A 17,971-nucleotide genomic window follows, 5' to 3' on the forward strand; every position below is an offset into this window, starting at 1 on the left:
CAAAATTCAGGACAACTTAGAATATTGGAAGATCTGCACTTGGCCTTTGCATGTTCGAATTGTCCAGTCCATTGTTTTGGCTTCTGTCCAGTTTTACTTGGCTTTACTACATTGGTCATCTCGAGATCTCTCTTCTTTTATGTCTCAAGCCATGGAGATTTTTTGGAAAACTAAGCTCCATAAAAAAGCTTTGAGGTTACTCAAAATGGACCTGCTTTGCTCTCCAAAGATGCATGGAGGTTTGAATATTCTAAAAATCAAATTTCAGGTGTTGGCAAAAAAGCTCACTATGCTCAGGACGTTTTTTTAGCAAGAGCAACCATGGTCTATTAGGTTGGCAGTTATGTGTGGCCAGATGCGCTCAAATGCTTATGGGCATTAACTCACTGATCCATGGGAAGTAGTACTTGGCAAGTTTTAAGGCAAAATACTTGGCTGTCCATTTTCTACTGCCTTGATTCGGGATTGGAAGCAGGTGCTCTCTTACATCAAATGGTCTCCCCATCCTTCTTCTATAGCTTCATCTCTTCAACTGGAAAGCCTTCACTGGAGTGCTGTTTTTTACTCTCCTCTTGCTGTACAGCAACCAATCAGGGCTCACAATCTCATGAAGTTGGGCATTCGGTTCATTGATGATGTGGTGGATATTCATGGGCATATTCTCTCTTTTTCGGCAGCTTGTCAACAATACAATCTTGGGATGCATCATAGACCCATATGGAAAGTTATTGCAGATCTCTTACTCCCTCTTATTCCGATTCCACCATTAGCAGTAAGAGACTGGCTTCAAGATTGGCATCTTCAGTCTTCAAGTCCGAGCTTATCCTCTCAACCTTTGCATTTACTGACTTCCATACAGGCTTATAGATTGATTTTACCTCCTCCATGGATTACTCATCATGCCAATTCTCTTTGGCATCTGAATAAGTCTTTATCTTGGTGGAAAGCAAACTTGAAATTAATATGGAAGCTGAAAATGCCATTAAAGCAGAGACTCTTTTTCTGGAGATGCATTGTTGGTATTTTTCCAATGGGAGTGAAATTGGCTCAAAGAAGGCTTATATGATGCCTTGCATGAGGAGGATTTGGATGTCTCTTGCATTGAGCTTCTCTTTTACTATTTCTAATGGATAGGGCATTGGCTCTTTTCTAAAGCCCTACCCTGTTGTAAAATGGTTGTTTCATAATATAATGTTCTTAGTTTCACGGAAAAAAAAAAGTGTGTGTGTGAACATTGGAAGAAACATCATTTAGGTCCATGCAAGCAATGCTCAAATTCAACATTAATCACGATCTCGGGTTAATTGCTATAGGCCATGCTCAAATTCAACATTAATCACAATCTCGGGTTAATCCCTACACGCCATTCTCAAATTCAACATTAAGCACAATCTTGCGGTCCAATGTTACTTACAATGCTAATCTCTAGAAAGCTCAACCTATTTCACCAATAGTAGGAGAGCTGAATGTGTTTTTTAATTGTGTTTGGTGACTTGAAAAAGTGGGATCCTTATCAAGCTCCCTAACCTCTAGTGCAATTACCTGATTTTAACACCATTTCTCATGCTAGCATTGTCTTTTTGGAAGGTACAATATATTATTGATTGATTGGATGTTGCGGGGTGCTGAACTTGTCTTAGTGGGGTTATTTCTCATATGTTCATGTTGTCATTATCAAATATTTTTCATGGTTCACTTTAGTGATGATCTAGTAGCACAAATTTGATTTCGTACAACGTTCCAAAAGGCAAATGTGCAAACCAAACTCTAGTAACATGCACCGCATACAAATAAAAATTGGTGAGCTATAGTTTGAAAACCTCACAGAACATTTTGAGGTCCACATTCATAGAAATTGCAGATTCATTTCTGAAAGCTTAAGATTCAGAATACTTTATGTGACACGGAAAGACAACTTGCTATAACATAAACCATGATTTGACTCATTTCATCCTCCTCTGAATACACCCCACCATACTATCCATCATTCTAGCAAAGAACTTTTCAAATAGGGGTGACACTGGCTATTATAGATACACTAGCGAGATGGTAGTACTTAATAATACAAGTGTATAGGTGTTCCCTTGGGGTGTATTGGGGCACAAAATGTGCCCACATAACCCATCTTTCTTTGCACCAATTGGTATGCCTTGTGACATCCAATGCAAATTTGGGGCATACCCTTTGTATGTTTGTTTTTGCTTTCTGAATATCCTGTACTACCAACCAAAATGTAACACACAATCCCATCAAAGTCACTTCAAATTTGTCCCTGGTTCATCCATGCTTGTTCTTTTACCCTCATTCCTCGACCTTGTATTCCTTGACCTTGTCCTCTTCCTGCTAGCAGCATGTGAGCATCTGCATAGATGTTACACATCAAGACGTGGGTTGCAGCATCCTTTTCATCCAAATGCACTGAATGTTCAAAGGCCAGTCTTCCAAGGTCCACCTTGCCCGACTTTCCACAAGAACCAAACACCATCTGCAACACCACAAGATTAGGATGGAAAGGCATCAATTGGTATGCCTCATGACAACCAACGCAAATTTGGGGATACCCTTTGTATGTTTATCTTTGCTTTGTGAATATCCTGTATCACCGACCAATATGAATTCACAATCCCATCAATGTCACTTCGAATTTGTCACATGCTTCTTCTTCACCTTCATTCCTTGACCTTGTTCTCTTCCTCCTGCATATGAGCATCTGCATAGATGTTAGACATCAAGACATATGTTGCAGCATCCTTTTCATCCAATTGCACAGCATGTTCAAAGGCCAGTCTTCCAAGCTCCACATTACCCCACTTTCGACAAGAACCCAACACCATATGCCAGACCACAAGATTAGGATGAAAAGGCATATTCTTCAGCATCACTACTGCCTGGTCTAATTGGCCTGCGCGGCCAAGGAGATCAACCATGCCAGTGTGATGCTCGATAGTTGGAATGATGCCGTAGTCTTTGCTCATGGTTTCAAAATACTTCTGGCCCTGATCCACTAGACCCGTGTGACTGCATACAGTAATAACGATAGAGAAAGTAACCCCACCTGGCTTTACTCCTTCTGCTCTCATTCTCTCAAGCATATGGAAAACAGTTTCACTTTCTCCTAGCTGGGCATATCCTGTGATTAATGCATTCCATGAGACCTCATTTCGGATTGGCATCTTGTCAAACACTTCCTGTGCTTTTGCAAGCGAGCCACATTTGGCATACATATCCACCAAGGTGCTGCCAATAAAAATATCTCTTTCCAACCCCTTGTTCACTATTTCAGCGTGTATTTCTCTGCCCTTGTCTATAGCTCCCATAATGCCACAAGCTTTCAAGCTGCAAACAAATGTAACAGCATCTGGAGAGAACCCCTCCAGCTGCATCTGTCCAAAACAGTTTAGAGCTTCCTCATCAAGCCCATGCTCAGCGTATCCTGCAATCAGTGCAGTCCACGAGACCTCATTTCGAATCAGCAGCTTGTCAAACTCTTCACGTGCTTTCACAAGCAAGCCACATTTGGCATACATATCCACCAAGGCACTACCAATTAAAAGATCTCTTTCGAGCCCCTTTCTCACGATCTCCACATGTATTTCTTGGCCCTTGTATATGGCTCCAATGCTGCCACAAGCTTTCAAGCTGCAAACAAATGTGGTAGCGTCTGGAGAGAGACCTTCTAGTTGCATCTGTTCGAAACAGCTCAGTGCTTCGTCACCAAGCCCATGCTCAGCATATCCTGCAATGAGTGCAGTCCATGAGACCTGGTTTCGAACTGGCAGCTTGTCAAATGCTTCCCGTGCTTTTGCAATCGAACCACATTTGACATACATATCCACCAAGGTGCTGCCAACAAAAACATCTGTTTCGAGTCCCTTCCCGGCAATCTCCACCTGTAATTTTTGGCCCTTGTCTATGGCTCCTATGCTGCCACAAGCTTTCAAGCCACAAACAAAGGTGACACCACTTGGAGAGAGACCTTCTAGTTTCATCTGTTTAAAAAGATCCAGCGCTTCTTCATCAAGTCCGTGATCAGCATATCCTGCCATTAATGCATTCCACGAAACCTCATTTCGCACTGGCAACTTGTCAAAAGTTTCCTGTGCTTTTGCAAGCAAGCCACATTTGGCATACATGTCCACCAAGGTGCTGCCAACAAAAAGACCCGTCTCTAATCCTTTTCTGGCAATCTCTGTGTGTATTTCTCGGCCTCTTTCTGCATCTTTCAGCCTACCACAAGCCTTCAATAGGGCCACGAAAGTATAACTGCTAGGACCTACAGAATCCTCTTGCATTTTCTGGTAAAGGTTGAGGGCATGCTGTGATTCCCCACATTCAATATAACCCATGATAAGAGAAGTCCAAGAATACACGTTCCGATCAACCAACTTATTAAAAACCCGCTGAGCATCACACAAGCTTCCAAGTTGGACAAGCATTGGGACGAGGTAGTTCCCAAGAAATCTGTGATCTTCCAGCCCCCTTTTGCGAACGTAGGCATACAAGCGCTTTGTACACGCTAAATTTTTTTTGGTTTTGCACTTATGCAAGATGCATATAAGGTTCTCAACTGAAGGCAGCTGGGGCATCCGTTCCATAGACGTGAGTGCCTCCTCTAAGCTGATAGATCCCCAGCCAGTCTTCTCTCGCAGTTCTTGTGCCTTGAAAATATTCACCTGTACTCCAGACCGGGCCTTGCCACAGTCCTCGACCAAGCCATGGGCTTGGACCTGACCAGTGGATGCTTTGGCCTTTTTCTGGAGCATGTCTTTATCCCAACCCGGATTGTACGAGACGTCTATGCGTCGCGACTCCTTGGTCATCGTAAGCTTGAAATCTGAAGATCTTGGATTTGTCTATCGTTAACATTCGCAACAGACCCGTCAGACTAGCCAATGTACAGCTCTACCTGTGCAAATTATTCAGTTCACACTCGTCGCACACTTACTTTGCCCTTTAGGTTGTCACAAAACGGGGAGTCATCCGTGAAGTAGCACCCTGTGCCTGAGCTACCTAACCACAATGAAAACCGTTTCAGAACTGCTTGCCAGTAGAAAATATATTAATGACGTTTCTCAAATTTCAATCGTTGCATACCCGCATGCGAGCATTCTGCCGCGACCGCTCGACTGTCCTTGGAGGAAGCCATCTGAAAGCTAGGACTTGATAGCCTGCGCAGATGAGCTGCCAACCAGTCGGCGTGTGGATCTCCGCAACGAAAAGCACGCGGCGTACGCACCAAAATAGGGCTGCATAGTTTCGTTGAGGTTGAATGGGATGCATGACAAAGATCCCTGCCTTCTCCTCCTCCTCCTCCTCCTGCTGCTGTAAGAGAGTTCATCATCAACTTCGCGATAGCGAAGAGGGCAAAGATATCAATGGGCGGAGGAGAAAGATTTGATGGTGAATTTGGGATTGGAAACAAGGGAGCAAATCGTGGGCCTTTAATAGGTCGTTCCGGCGATTGCTATGATCTATCGCAGCCAAAAACTCAGATGGTTCCTGCAAATCTAATAGTGTAGACTGTAGCGTTGCAGGTGCCGAGATGGGAATTTTCCCTCTCCACCGGGCTCAAAGTTCAAACTGTTTTGAGGATGAAATCAGAGTTCTTCCACCTTTGCTGGTGATTGCCATGGGCGTTGGCATTCTTCCTAGCCAAGCATAGCTCCCCTATTCTTTCATTTTTGGCCTCCCTTAAGATAAGAAGCTAAAATGCAGTGGTTTTTGGCCTCCCACACAGGGCGGCCTAAGTGAAGGCGAAGGCGATTTAGAAGCGAAAATGGCCTTTTTTATTTTTTTTTAATCACGGTTTTTTCTTGCTATTTGGATCTCCTGCAAGCCTTATGAATGATTTATTATCATTCACCTTGTTTAAATATTTCTAGCTTTTTTGTGATTCTTTGAGGCTCCACTCTTTCTTCCCCCTTTCTCTCTTGTTTCTATTTTGCTCCCCCTTTTTCTGGGCCACTTATTGTGAATCCCTTCACGGTTCAACTTGTTTAAGGCAGGCAGCATCTCGTCTCTATCTTCTCTATCTCTTCCTTATACTCCTTAAAGAGAAGGGTGCCATGTGGTGCTCAATGGGACACCCTTTCTTGCATGGTGAGGCCATCCACGTGTCATGCTTGAGACAAGAGATGAAACCGCCTTCCAAAACGAAGGATTTTTCGCCATAGCTCTATCCCATCGGTCAAACATGTGTTGACTCGTTGCTTTAACTCTATCCCACTGGCCATTGCCTTAACTCTATCCCGCCAACTTGCTATCCCCACGGGTCATCACCATAGCTCTATCCCCACGGGTCGTCGCCATACCTCTATCCCCATGTCCATAGCATAGCTCTGGGAACACAAAAATCAAGAAAAAGCACATGAAAATTGGGACCCCGAGCATTAAGAAATGATGAAATTTGATGCCGCCCCTTGACCCCGCGTCGAGGCAAACTCAACCTAGAATTGGGGCATCAACTGCACAAACTAACACATGCACTTGAGATCAGGAAGAATCCTAGGAGCTAACCTAAAGCACAAAGATAGTGCCTCAAACAACATTCTATCTAGCTACATGCCAAGTTTCACAACAGTCAGGATCCCTAATACTTGGTGCCCACTCAATGCACGGACTGAGTTGTCCAGCTCTGAAGATTCAATGAGCTTTGACGGAGAGATGGGTGAAAATCCCAACCTTAGAGCATTTGTAGCTCCAAACTCTAGTTCAGTATGTCCTCAGTCACCTACTCCTTCCACAACATCTCGAATATGAGTCTCATTTGTAGACATGCTAGGAAGGTTTGGTCTGACTGACCCACCCGCAGAAATGGTGAACCCATTCACTGGGCAAACTAGGGCAACGATAATGCCTTAAGTGATGGCCCAACCACTGATGTCAGAAGCAATACTCAGGGAACCAAGCCCCACGATACCTAATGGCAATCAACCCCCGTCGTGCCAATTCTTTGATGATAGACAATCCTATGGGGATGGAGTTGGACCTACATTCTCACAAGGGCTCCAAATACTAGAGAAAAGGGGGCAGAGGAGTCCTTGAAGGCCCACAATTAAGACCCTCCACCTCAAAAGCCCCTTTGATGCCTCCTTGGCAACAAAACATGGGAGATATTTCCTACCCAACAAGTGCCCCTTATAGGGATATGCCTGCACGAAACATACCACTCCCTAGAGGACCTCCAGTCCAACCTGTTAGGCCCAACCTGACCCAAGTCACAATGCAAATGCCTACTAGTGGGCCCGGATCCTCCCATCCGAGCCGCGTGCCATCAAATCCATGGAACCCTTCATCAAGACCACCAATGTATGGGATAGGGCCCACCATTCCACAACCTCCTCCTGTATTGCAAATGGTCTTTACGAACGAAGCTATGAGAATCCTAGTGCAAGCACTAGGAAGGGGTCCAATGCTCCACCACTAAGGAAGGGATACCAACCCCTCAAGGAGCAAGCCTATCACAATCTCCAAGCTAATCACGAAGTTTGTAGGAGAAGGAGACCCAGTTTCCCATGTTGAGAGATTTGAACAAATCTGTGAGACCTTTGGTGATATCAGGAATCTAGACAAGGTCAATGCTTTTAGCTTGAGTCTTGATGGCAAGGCTGGACAATGGTTTAGAGCCTTAAACCCTGAGGAGAAATTAAATTGGGACACATTGCATAAATCTTTCATTGTGGGGTTTGCCCCGAGTGCTCCCAATTAACTAGCTTTGCGTGCATTGAAAGAATCATTTGTTGCATTGAAAATTAATAATCTTCAAACTTTTACATTAATGCATGCAGCATGATAACTCATTTGCATTTCATGTAAAGATGCCTAGGGTTATCTTGAGAATGATTGAAAAATGCCTCCCTCTCATGTTATTAATGCCATTAAGCGTGATGCGCATGAACATTTTTATCCAATGTAGCATTAGTAGTTGAGCTATTGGCTCATAAGTGAGCCTAGTGAGTTGCTTCACTGACGATGGCATAGATATCCTACTTGACATGCCATTGTTACATCATGGCCAAGTAGCCATGGACCCTAAACTTGAAGGTGAGTCCTTAGTAGATGTATTTCCACAATATATATGGGCCTCGAGATCATTTTGTCACGATGTGAACCCCATGACAGGATGAGAGATGTGCAGCTTCTACCACGCTTTGTCATAGGGCTACAAGATGCGAAGCTGCATGATCATCTGTTTGCTATGAATCTCACATCATTTGAGCTATGCAATAAGCAGCAATACGCTTAGGGGATAACATGAGGGAGAAGCCCCAAAAGGATAAATCCTTAGGTTCCTCTGATATGTCCCAAATAGAACAGGCTTTAATCTCAGAAGCAACTAAGGATGCAAGCATGGCGCCCAAGGTGCTCAACATAGAAGAGTTGGCCACAGATCTATTAAACAAGTTGAGCCAACCATGGAAGATAGAAGCACCAAAAGATGCTCCTAGAAACCCCCATTTATTTCCACAAAGAGATAACATTGGTGTGGGGTTTGCAATGGAAATCATCTCACTAAGGAATGTTCTCATCTTACAGCCAAGCTAGCACTCTACTGTGCCCATTGTGTTCATTGGGCAAATCATGACACATCTCAATGTCATTATCCTAGGGTGATTCCTCAACCCATGTATCAACAAAGACCACATCTTCCATTTCTTGTACCATCCAATCCATTCAATCAAGCACAATTGGCAATACAAGGAGCCACATTAGCCAATCAAGGGCAATTTAGGGCTCAAAATATTCCATTACCCCCGCCAGTACTGGGAACTCAACCACCACCACCACGAATTACTCCCTTGAATCAAGTATTGGTGGAAGAGCTTCCTAGTGATTGGGGAGACCCCAAACCTACCTTTAGTGGAAATAACTATGCCCAAAATGGTGACAATGCAAATCAGTCTAGCATTATAAGTCACTACATTATACATGATGGCCAATGCATTCCAGTCTATCAGACATCATTGATTCCTCAAAAAATGGGATATATGAACAACCTGGACAAGACACCACCCATTCAATGCCATACGTGTCAAGGGCCACACTCAGTCAATGAGTGTCCATATAAGGGGGAATCTAATCAGCCAACCACATGTGCACCAGCGTCTAATACACCACCGCCATTGTGCACTGTGTGTAGTGTGGACCATCTTTTTAAGGATTGCTCGATGAGAAGGCCATCTAAGTCTATAGGCCTTAACTTGTTAAGCATTGAGAGAGGCCAAGTATCATCAGTATCCTTGAATGTAATCACGAGGTTACAACCTAAAGCCCTTACTAAAGAGCTTCGCAAACAAGTAAAGGGATAAGGTAGCATATCATAGCCTAGAGAGGCAACTGAATCAGCACAAGTAAGCACCAAGGGTGCAACAAAGATTGGGAAGGGAAAAAATAAGGTCATCATCCAAGATGGGTCAAATGAAGATACAACCTCCCTAGTAACATCACTTTTCTCTAGTGATACTGTCTCAAATAGTACTAGCAACAACCACCTGCATGAGGTGAATGAAGGAACGATAACGACTTTAACCCATGGCCAAGCCACAACACCTAAGGGTCATAGTAAATATCCCAACCCATGGGTGGGGAAAAAAGGTCTCACTGCTGCGGATAAATTGATACACAAGTGTTAAGAGGAATGTGACTAGAGGCTCAAGGCAAGCAAGATTGCTGCTGATATAATTTATCCAAGACATGAGATAAACACTTGAGTCTCAAAAGCCTTGCAAATACCTGAAAGAGTAAATGAAGAAGGTGTTTCATGCCCTTCAACAGAGGGATCCACCCTAATGCAACGGATGTTTGAAGAAGACCCTGCCTTGCAAAAACTAGAGGAGGATGACAAAATGTCCTTATATGGCTTAGAAGAGTTGAAATCAATAGGCAGGGAACCTATCACACTAATCCTCAAGACATCGCAAGGTTAGCCTCATTCCTGTCCACTGAGATCAAGATGCCCATCGCGACACTGTTATGGGGAAATCCTGCTGTGAGAGACCTCTAGGATGGATGCCAATCCACAAATCTGGAGAATGTTGAAATCATGTCCTTATATGGCTTAGAAGAGTGAAATCAATAGGTAGGGAACCTAATACTGGGTCCTTGAGACATCGCAAGGTTAGCCTCATTCCTGTCCACTGAGATCAAGATGCCTATCACGACACTATTATGAGGTAATCCTACTCTATGGAGAGACCTCTCGGATTGGATGAATGGGTAAATAGTGACACCCTAATCCACAAATCCCGAGAATCTTGAATCTCGCAATCAAGCTCAAGAGCTTCCAAGGGTGCCAATCAAAAAATTGGGCCAATACTTTGAGAGTGATGACATGAATGCAATGTTACCCATCTCCTTCCATGATCAAAAAGCTATGGCAATCACGAAACAATGTTGGGAAAAGTGGGGAAGTCTCGACCGAGAGAGTACTTCCTTGGTAGTTAAATTAGCTGATGGAGGCATGGATCATCCCATAGGAGTACTAAAGGACATCAAAATCAAAACCTTTGATCTCACATATCAGGTGTGCCTTGCTATAATGGATTTCCAAAACAACCCTGGGTATGAGAATATACTAGACAGACTTTTCTTGCGTATGGCAAGATTGATCCATGATTGGTGCTCCAATAATATTTATCTAAGGAAAGATTAGCAAGTTGTGAGGATTGATCTCCAAACATGGAAGGCTCACACTAGGTCTGAAAATCTATTTGCAATTGAATCGGATACCATCAATAGATCTGTGCCGATAAAGCTAGTTAAAAAATATGAGAAAGAGGACAATGAGAAGAGGCTTGATGAACCTTGGTGTGCTCCTTTATAAAAACTAGAGGACTCACTTAATTGGATGCATACACTAGCGACAACAAATCTACCAACTGCTGAGGGCACTCAGACGATGCACCTTGATGATGAACAACTTAAATCCATTACACCTTTTCACGACATAAGAGCAGTACTACCTAATCAAATTGTTGGCCAAGTACACCTTGAAGTATGTGATTCTGAAATTCAATCCATAGAGGGTACCTCTATCAAGGTTATTGGTTCTTTAATGTTGAATGCTTCCTTGGACAATTACATTGTGCCTTGCAAGGTTTTACAACTCCTTTCACATTGTGCCTTGCAAGTTTTTTGTGTCTTGCACAGGTACCTTAATGGAAGCCGCCATTCTTGGTAAAAGTTGGATCCAAGACACTTACGAAGGATTATTTGGTGATGAGTCAACCCAACAAGATGTGCTAAGTAACACCAACTGGCCCAACATTCAAGTATCAACATCAACATCCACTTCCACTTCTCAACCTCGGCAAGGACCTCACCAACAAAAACAAATAAGAAGAGCAACCAAGCAAATATGGGTCTAAAAGGATCTATTGAAGGCTCAAGGATACTTTGAGGGTGAATCATATTTGATTCCAAAGAAACCTCAACATATGAAGCCACCCCCTCCTCTGAACATCAAGCCTCACCATCGCCAGTCACCCCCTCATGTAAACAACAAACCTCAACATCAAAAAAGAAGATGCCATCCAAGAAGGAAGGTACATTACCAATGGGTTCCCGCGAGACCACTCGAGGCCCAAGGATATTACCTTGGCAACTCTTATATATGGGTAACGAAGCCTTGCCAAGGCAATCAACATCCCATGCATGCTTGCTCTAAGCCTAAATGTACACCATCACAAAAGCAAGAGCAGAGCCCCAACTCTAGCAAGACAAAAACATCAACGATTGGAGATGCACTAGTAGTAGTCACACAAGAACCTACTCTGCAAAGATGCTAACAACAGCGAGAACCTGCTTGCAAGGGTAAGGGAAAAGCACCAATGCAGGAGGATCATACCCAAATGAATTCATCTACCTTCTCTCGAGTAGTTACACAAGAACCTGCATAAAAAAGGGGGATAGTAACACAAGAACCTGCTCGACTGTAAGTCTATCAAAAGGCATGTTAATTTATTGCATCATCTTCAAGGCAATTAGTAGTTACACAAGAACGTGTCTTGAAAAAAGAGACAATAACCCAAGAACCTACCAAGACAAAAGTTGATTCCATGTTGGGAGCAACACAAGAACCTTCCTTATTGAGAAATTTGGCATCTATCATCAGGTTAGCTACACAAGAACCGACCACACTAGTAATGCCCATCACAATGGAAGTCCCACAAGAACCCTCCAATGTGAACAACAAATTATCTTCATCCCTAAAAACTTTCTCATATGAAACTTGGGCTCAACAAAAGAAAAAGATCTCTATGTCATTATGATCCTACTCACATTTGATACATAGAACATATATCACTTTATTATGAATGAGTATCATAGAAGTGGTACATGTGGGAGATCGCAATGTTTAATGGTGCAACACTAACAATAAGAAACATGCCAACAGTAGATCCACAAGAACCTGCTCCTAAAAAGGGGGTAGCTCCATAAGAACCTGCTATTGTAATCAAGGATCTCAAAGAACTTCAAGCAACGTTGCTGCCAACGGGATGACAACTGCTCACTGACAAAGATCTCCAATGATGTCTTAGTGACTCTCCTTTGAAGTGATTATCAGACTCACATGAGCTCCCGAATAGCTACATAATTCATATTCCTATGGTGGTCTACAAAATGATGTTCTTGCTAGGTATGGGTCACAATTGGTCAATATGTCACTACACTCACCTTCTTATGTACTCATAGGTATTGAGGCCATTTAGGTGAATAGGAACTCAGTTCCAAGTGCTAGTCTAGGTGTGTCCATAAAGAGCAATAAAGTTATAACATGTGGAAGTCCTACCTCTCTGCTCACATGTGGAAGTACTAGGTGAAAATAGGCGGTCAATCCTCATCCAGTCATCAACATGGCAAACTCAATAAATCACAACTACATTAGCCCAAGGGCTCCTTGGTCGAGAAGATAAGCTACAAACACTATGGAAAGTCAATACACCAATCAGCATCAACAACAAATCCCATCGGGAGAGCCAAAACATAACAGGGCATTGACTTATGCCTAATTCATCGTCTTGAATTTGAGTTCACACCTGGAATGATGAGTGGTTCTCCACAAGCAGCTCTCAAGGATGCCTTCAACTCCAGGGTGAAGGTAGTTACACCAATATGGGTTTGGATGAGTTTCTTGTGACCCTCAAAGCTTTTTTCACATTCCTTTACTAACATCACCATTAACTATCTAACTTCTACTCATCCTCTTTTCTTTATTTTTCTTTTCTTTCAGTTCTAGCTTAGAAGCCTTTCCTAGTATCCCTCTTCTATAAACCTATTCAGCCATAGTCCTCATTTTATGGGTTTATATGGTGTATTATCAGACTCCTCTCGAATTGATGACTCAGAAAAATAAAGATCCAGATGGTGCCACAACCTTATTGGGCTCAAATACTTCCAAGAAAAGCCCTCAATGAAATGGATTTTAAAGGAACTTCAATGTAGAGAAGCAAGAAAAAATATCATGCACAACTCCAAATGTTCAAACATGGCATAACAAAGACATAGTCTGATGAGAATCCATTAGAAGCCCCACTCAAATCAAATATGTGACTTAAGAGGAGCATGATAATGCACTTTACTTACTTTGCTAACATTAACACCACTAGGATCTTACATCAATCCCTACTAACACCTTCTTCCTATTAATTTACCCCTTAGATTTTTATTTTCCTTTTTCTTATTCCTTCTTTTTTGAATGGTCACAAGTACTCAACTCGGCTCACTCAAACCTGAGGTGCTAGTTCCAGAAGAATCACTCATCCATACTTCCAGCAAACATTCCATAACAAGGAGCCAGTACATCCCTCTGCTACAATGGACTAAAAGAAGTTTCAGTTCAGTGCACAGCGAAAGACTACTTTGCATTATCTTCATTGACAACACTCCAACAACCATGAACATTGCATGATCCAGAGGACTGGATCAAGATCAGGAAGGGGGACATGTTAGCCTCGATTGGTTAACAATATGCCATTGCTAGTTAGTGATGTGATTTGATGGACAGTGATAAGTCCATAGAGCCACGTTTGTGTCTTGGAGCTAGATGGGCCTAAGAGGATGGTAAAAGAATGAGAAGAGAGAGTGGTATAGCACATGCGCATGCACACACACACACACACACACACACACATAGAGAAAGAGAAAATCACCACACAAAGGCAACCCCAAAACAAAGCTTTCGACTCTTCTGAAGCATCCACTTGATGGTCAATTTAATAAGTGCGATATTGGCACACTAAATTATGTGTAGTCTAAAATGTGAGCATTGTGACAACAACATATGTATGTATTAATTTCTATGTTTATAGATGTTAACACCTCACTCACTCTCAGTCTCTCTCTCTCTCTCTCACACACACACACGCACGCATGTGCACGTGCACACGTGCACCCACCAACACACACACACACGTGTATGTGTGTATGTACGTGTGTGTGTGTTGTGTGTGTGTGTGTGTGTGTGTATGTATGTATGTATGTCTATAAGGAGTCAAATCCACGTGATAATTTCTATATGTGTATGTGTACACACACACACACACACACACACACACACAAATCAGTAAATAAATTCACGTACTCATGAACCTATAATGTAGGGTTCTTTGCAAAACTTTGTAGTTGAAATAATGGTGCTTTCCTCAAACTCAAGTTACTAGAAAACCAAGGAGCGATGTTGCACACTGAAAACTCGATTATTATTTACCTATGTGCAGATAGACATCTTGAAGGAACAAGTAGCAATGTTGCACATTGGATTGGCAACATTCAAAGTCAACTTAAACAGGCTGACAGCTATAATGACGAGGATGAGTCGCAAGCTTGACCATGTTGTGACCCCTCGCATCTAAATTGCTCTTACAAATACATTACAAATTCTACATTGATCCTTTGGATGGACCTAATTTCTTTTCATACTATTTTCATGAATATTTTCCCTTTAAATTACTTTGTGGGTTACACCTATACGTCATACTCCAAAGTTTTGTATCCTCTTCTAAAAAATAAGAATGAAATTTTGAACTTCCTCGGCTACATCTATGGCTAGAGCATGGTGCTACTTTGTACAAAGATGTATGCATGTGCAACTCAAACAAATCCGATGGATGAGTGACTAATAGGTTGAGGGGCTCACATGTATAAATGATTATGTTATTGAAAAGACACATGTGCACAATGAGCATATGTGATAATATTTGGATGCACATTTTTCGACTATGCAATCAGCTATAGATACATAAACGCGAACATGTAAGCATTGAAAGAGACAAAAATATCAAGATAACATGTGTGTGTGTGTGTGTGTGCACGTGCGCGCGTGTGTGTGACACACACACATGCACGCAAAGCATGTGTATGTGGTCATTGTGTAAAATAGAGCACGCATGCGCAAATGCACATGCATAAATATATAGAGATAGATAGATAGATAGAGCTCAAAGACATTTAGAAGGATGCAATTGGATGCAACTAGGGATCAAAGACGTTTGGAATCAAGACAATGCACTTTTGCCAACATTACTATTGTTTCCCATTGTGCAGGGGGTGACTCTCTATTTTACATCAATTTCCCATATGCAATGGTATAGGGAACCCATCTATGTTTCCATTGGTATTCTAGGCTCCCATATGCAATGGTATAGGGAACCCATCTATGTTTCCATTGGTATTCTATTCACTCACTTGGACCTATGAACCTCTTACATAGTTTTGTCATGCTTAGTTATGGAAGCAACAAACAAGAACTGATATGCAACAAGTAGTGGGAAAGCATTGTTATGGTGTTGGGCATGTGTCATTGTTTCCTTTACAAGACCCACTTGAGATTTTGAAAGATTTATTGCATGGGAATGACGCTACAAGATGATCATTTAAGAAGAACATAAGAGTGTACAATAGTGTGGTGACTTTTGTCTCATTAGGTGCCCAAATTGAGGGAATGTTTTTTGGGGGTAGAGGTATATATAACTTTCACATCCATGGTAGTGTGTATCGTTGTGGGGCAGTCTAGGCAGGAGATTCCACGTTTCGCATAGTTATATGTAAATGACACGGAGCATGGAGCTGCATAATCGCTTGGATTGAATTCTTGATTTGGATCCAATGATTTTAGAATCCTTGTAGAGAATGATACATGAGAGATCTCAACAATGGAAGCGGAATGGAAGAAGGTGAGAGAGAGAGGGAGAGCCAGAAGAGAGAGTCACACAAGTTTTGGTGGGTGCAGAACACCCTAATCTTCTATGTCATCCATATATATGTGTGTTTGAGTATTGTACACAACTGGAGCTAAGGTACAGTGGCCTTTAACCCCCACAACCTCCCACTTAAAGGCCAATGCGCCTTCAAGGGAGAACAACCAATGAGCATACTGTCCAATGCCCATCCATTCATGACAATACTCAAACCGCTGACTCTTCGTCAGCATATCTATAGAGTTATCATTTGTATGAACCTTGACAAGCTCTATGCGCTTGTTCTCAAGTACCTCCCTGATAAAATGGTACCTAACCTCAATGTGTTTGGTCTTTGCATGAAAGACCGGATTTTGTGCTAGCTAAATAGCACTCATGGAATCACTATGCAATGTCAGTACACCTTTATGAATTCCCAAATCTCCCACTAGCTGATCAAGCCATATAGCCTCCTTGCAACCCTCTGTGGCTACAACATACTCGGCCTCTGTGGTAGACAAAGCAATGCACTTCTATGCGCGACACATCCACGACACTGCACCACCTGCAAAGGTGAACACATAACCAGAAGTGGATTTCCTCCTATCCATATGCCTTGCATAGTCTAAATCTATGTACCCAAATACACGCATCTCTCCTCTGCCAAAGCAGATACACACCTCCTTGGTACCCTTCATGTATCTCATGATGCACTTAACTGCCTCCCAATGCCTCTTTCTTGGATTAGCCATATACCGGCTAACAACTCCCAGTGCAAATGCAATGTCCGGTCTAGTAGTAGCTATCATAGCATACATAAGACTCCCAATTGCTGATGCATAAGGAACCTTGGCCATCATGGCCCTCTCCTCATTTGATTTGGGACTATCTTCCTAACTCAGTTTCACATATGGAGGCAATGGAGTACTTACTGCCTTCTCCCCCTCCATATTCAAACACTGCAACACTTTTGTAACATACTCCTTCTGTGAAAGCCAAAGGAGTTTCCTACGTTGGTCACGTGTGATGTGCATACCAAGAATATGACTTGCAGGTCCCAAATCCTTCATGTCAAAGGCCTCATGCAACTTGGCCTTTAATGCATCAAGCTCATAAGTGTTCTTGCTAGCCAATAACATATCATCCACATAAAGTGCCAAGAGTATTAGGCTATTATCATTAGCCCTTTTAGTGTAGAGGCAATGATCAATCTCACTTCTTGTGAAACCTTGGGACTGAATGAAAGCATCAAACTTGTGATACCATTCTTTAGGTGCTTGCTTAAGGCCATAGAGACTCTTTTTCAGCTTGCAAACCAAATGCTCTTTGCCCTTTTCTTCAAAGCCTTCCGGTTGTACCATTTAAATTTCCTCATGCAAATCCCCATGTAAGAAAGCTATCTTGACATCCATCTGCATAAGCTCCATATCCTCTATTGCCCCATAAGTCCAAATACACATCTAAGTGTGGTCATCTTCACAACTGGAGAGAATATCTCATCAAAGTCCACACCCTTCTCTTGCTTGAACCCTCTAGCAACCAAATGGGCCTTTTACTTAGGCACATCATCACTTGTGACCTTCATCTTATAGACCCATTTACATGGTAATTCTTTCTTTCCATGTGGCAAAGAAACCAAGTCCCAAGTCTTATTCTTTATGAGTGAACTCATCTCTGATTGCATAGCATACTTCCACTTGCGTTGATCATCGTGCATCATAGCCTCTCTGTAGCAAAAAGGCTTCTCATTAAAGACCACATCATGACTTCGTATAATCTTCTTTTCTTCTGTATCC

The 17,971-nt window shown here is 42.4% G+C and overlaps 1 protein-coding gene across 3 annotated transcripts; it reads right to left on the reverse strand.

Annotated features, from left to right (window-relative positions):
• Window positions 1-2,020: 2,020 nt before the first annotated feature.
• On the reverse strand, window positions 2,021-5,575 carry LOC147905811 (pentatricopeptide repeat-containing protein At1g06140, mitochondrial-like). Of its 3 annotated transcripts, none has more exons than XM_087374788.1 (3): window positions 5,095-5,575; window positions 4,946-5,001; window positions 2,021-4,853 (listed from the first exon to the last, which is right to left on the reverse strand). In XM_087374788.1, the coding sequence occupies exons 1-3, from the start codon at window positions 5,339-5,341 to the stop codon at window positions 2,670-2,672; spliced, it is 2,487 nt and encodes an 828-aa protein (XP_087230914.1). In that variant the 5' UTR covers window positions 5,342-5,575; the 3' UTR covers window positions 2,021-2,669. The 3 variants fall into 3 exon arrangements, with proteins under 3 accessions (XP_087230914.1, XP_087230906.1, XP_087230922.1); XM_087374780.1 differs by having other exon boundaries at window positions 4,946-5,010; XM_087374796.1 differs by having other exon boundaries at window positions 2,021-5,006; window positions 5,095-5,139.
• Between the last annotated feature and the right edge of the window lie 12,396 nt (window positions 5,576-17,971).

Source organism: Dipteris shenzhenensis, chromosome 1 (genome assembly GCF_047967505.1).
Source record: "Dipteris shenzhenensis isolate YYH24624 ecotype China chromosome 1, Dip_SZ_1.0, whole genome shotgun sequence".
In the NCBI taxonomy this organism is placed as follows: Eukaryota; Viridiplantae; Streptophyta; class Polypodiopsida; order Gleicheniales; family Dipteridaceae; genus Dipteris; species Dipteris shenzhenensis.

Bases quoted from the DNA above. Each gene is read 5' to 3' on its own strand.
- LOC147905811 (XM_087374780.1), bottom strand. From the start codon at position 5,341: ATGATGAACTCTCTTACAGCAGCAGGAGGAGGAGGAGGAGGAGAAGGC. The intron at 5,011-5,094 runs GTATGCAACGAT...CATTGTGGTTAG, and splicing joins GGCAGAATGCTCGCATGCGG to GTAGCTCAGGCACAGGGTGC. The intron at 4,854-4,945 runs GTAAGTGTGCGA...TGTTAACGATAG, and splicing joins GTGACAACCTAAAGGGCAAA to ACAAATCCAAGATCTTCAGA.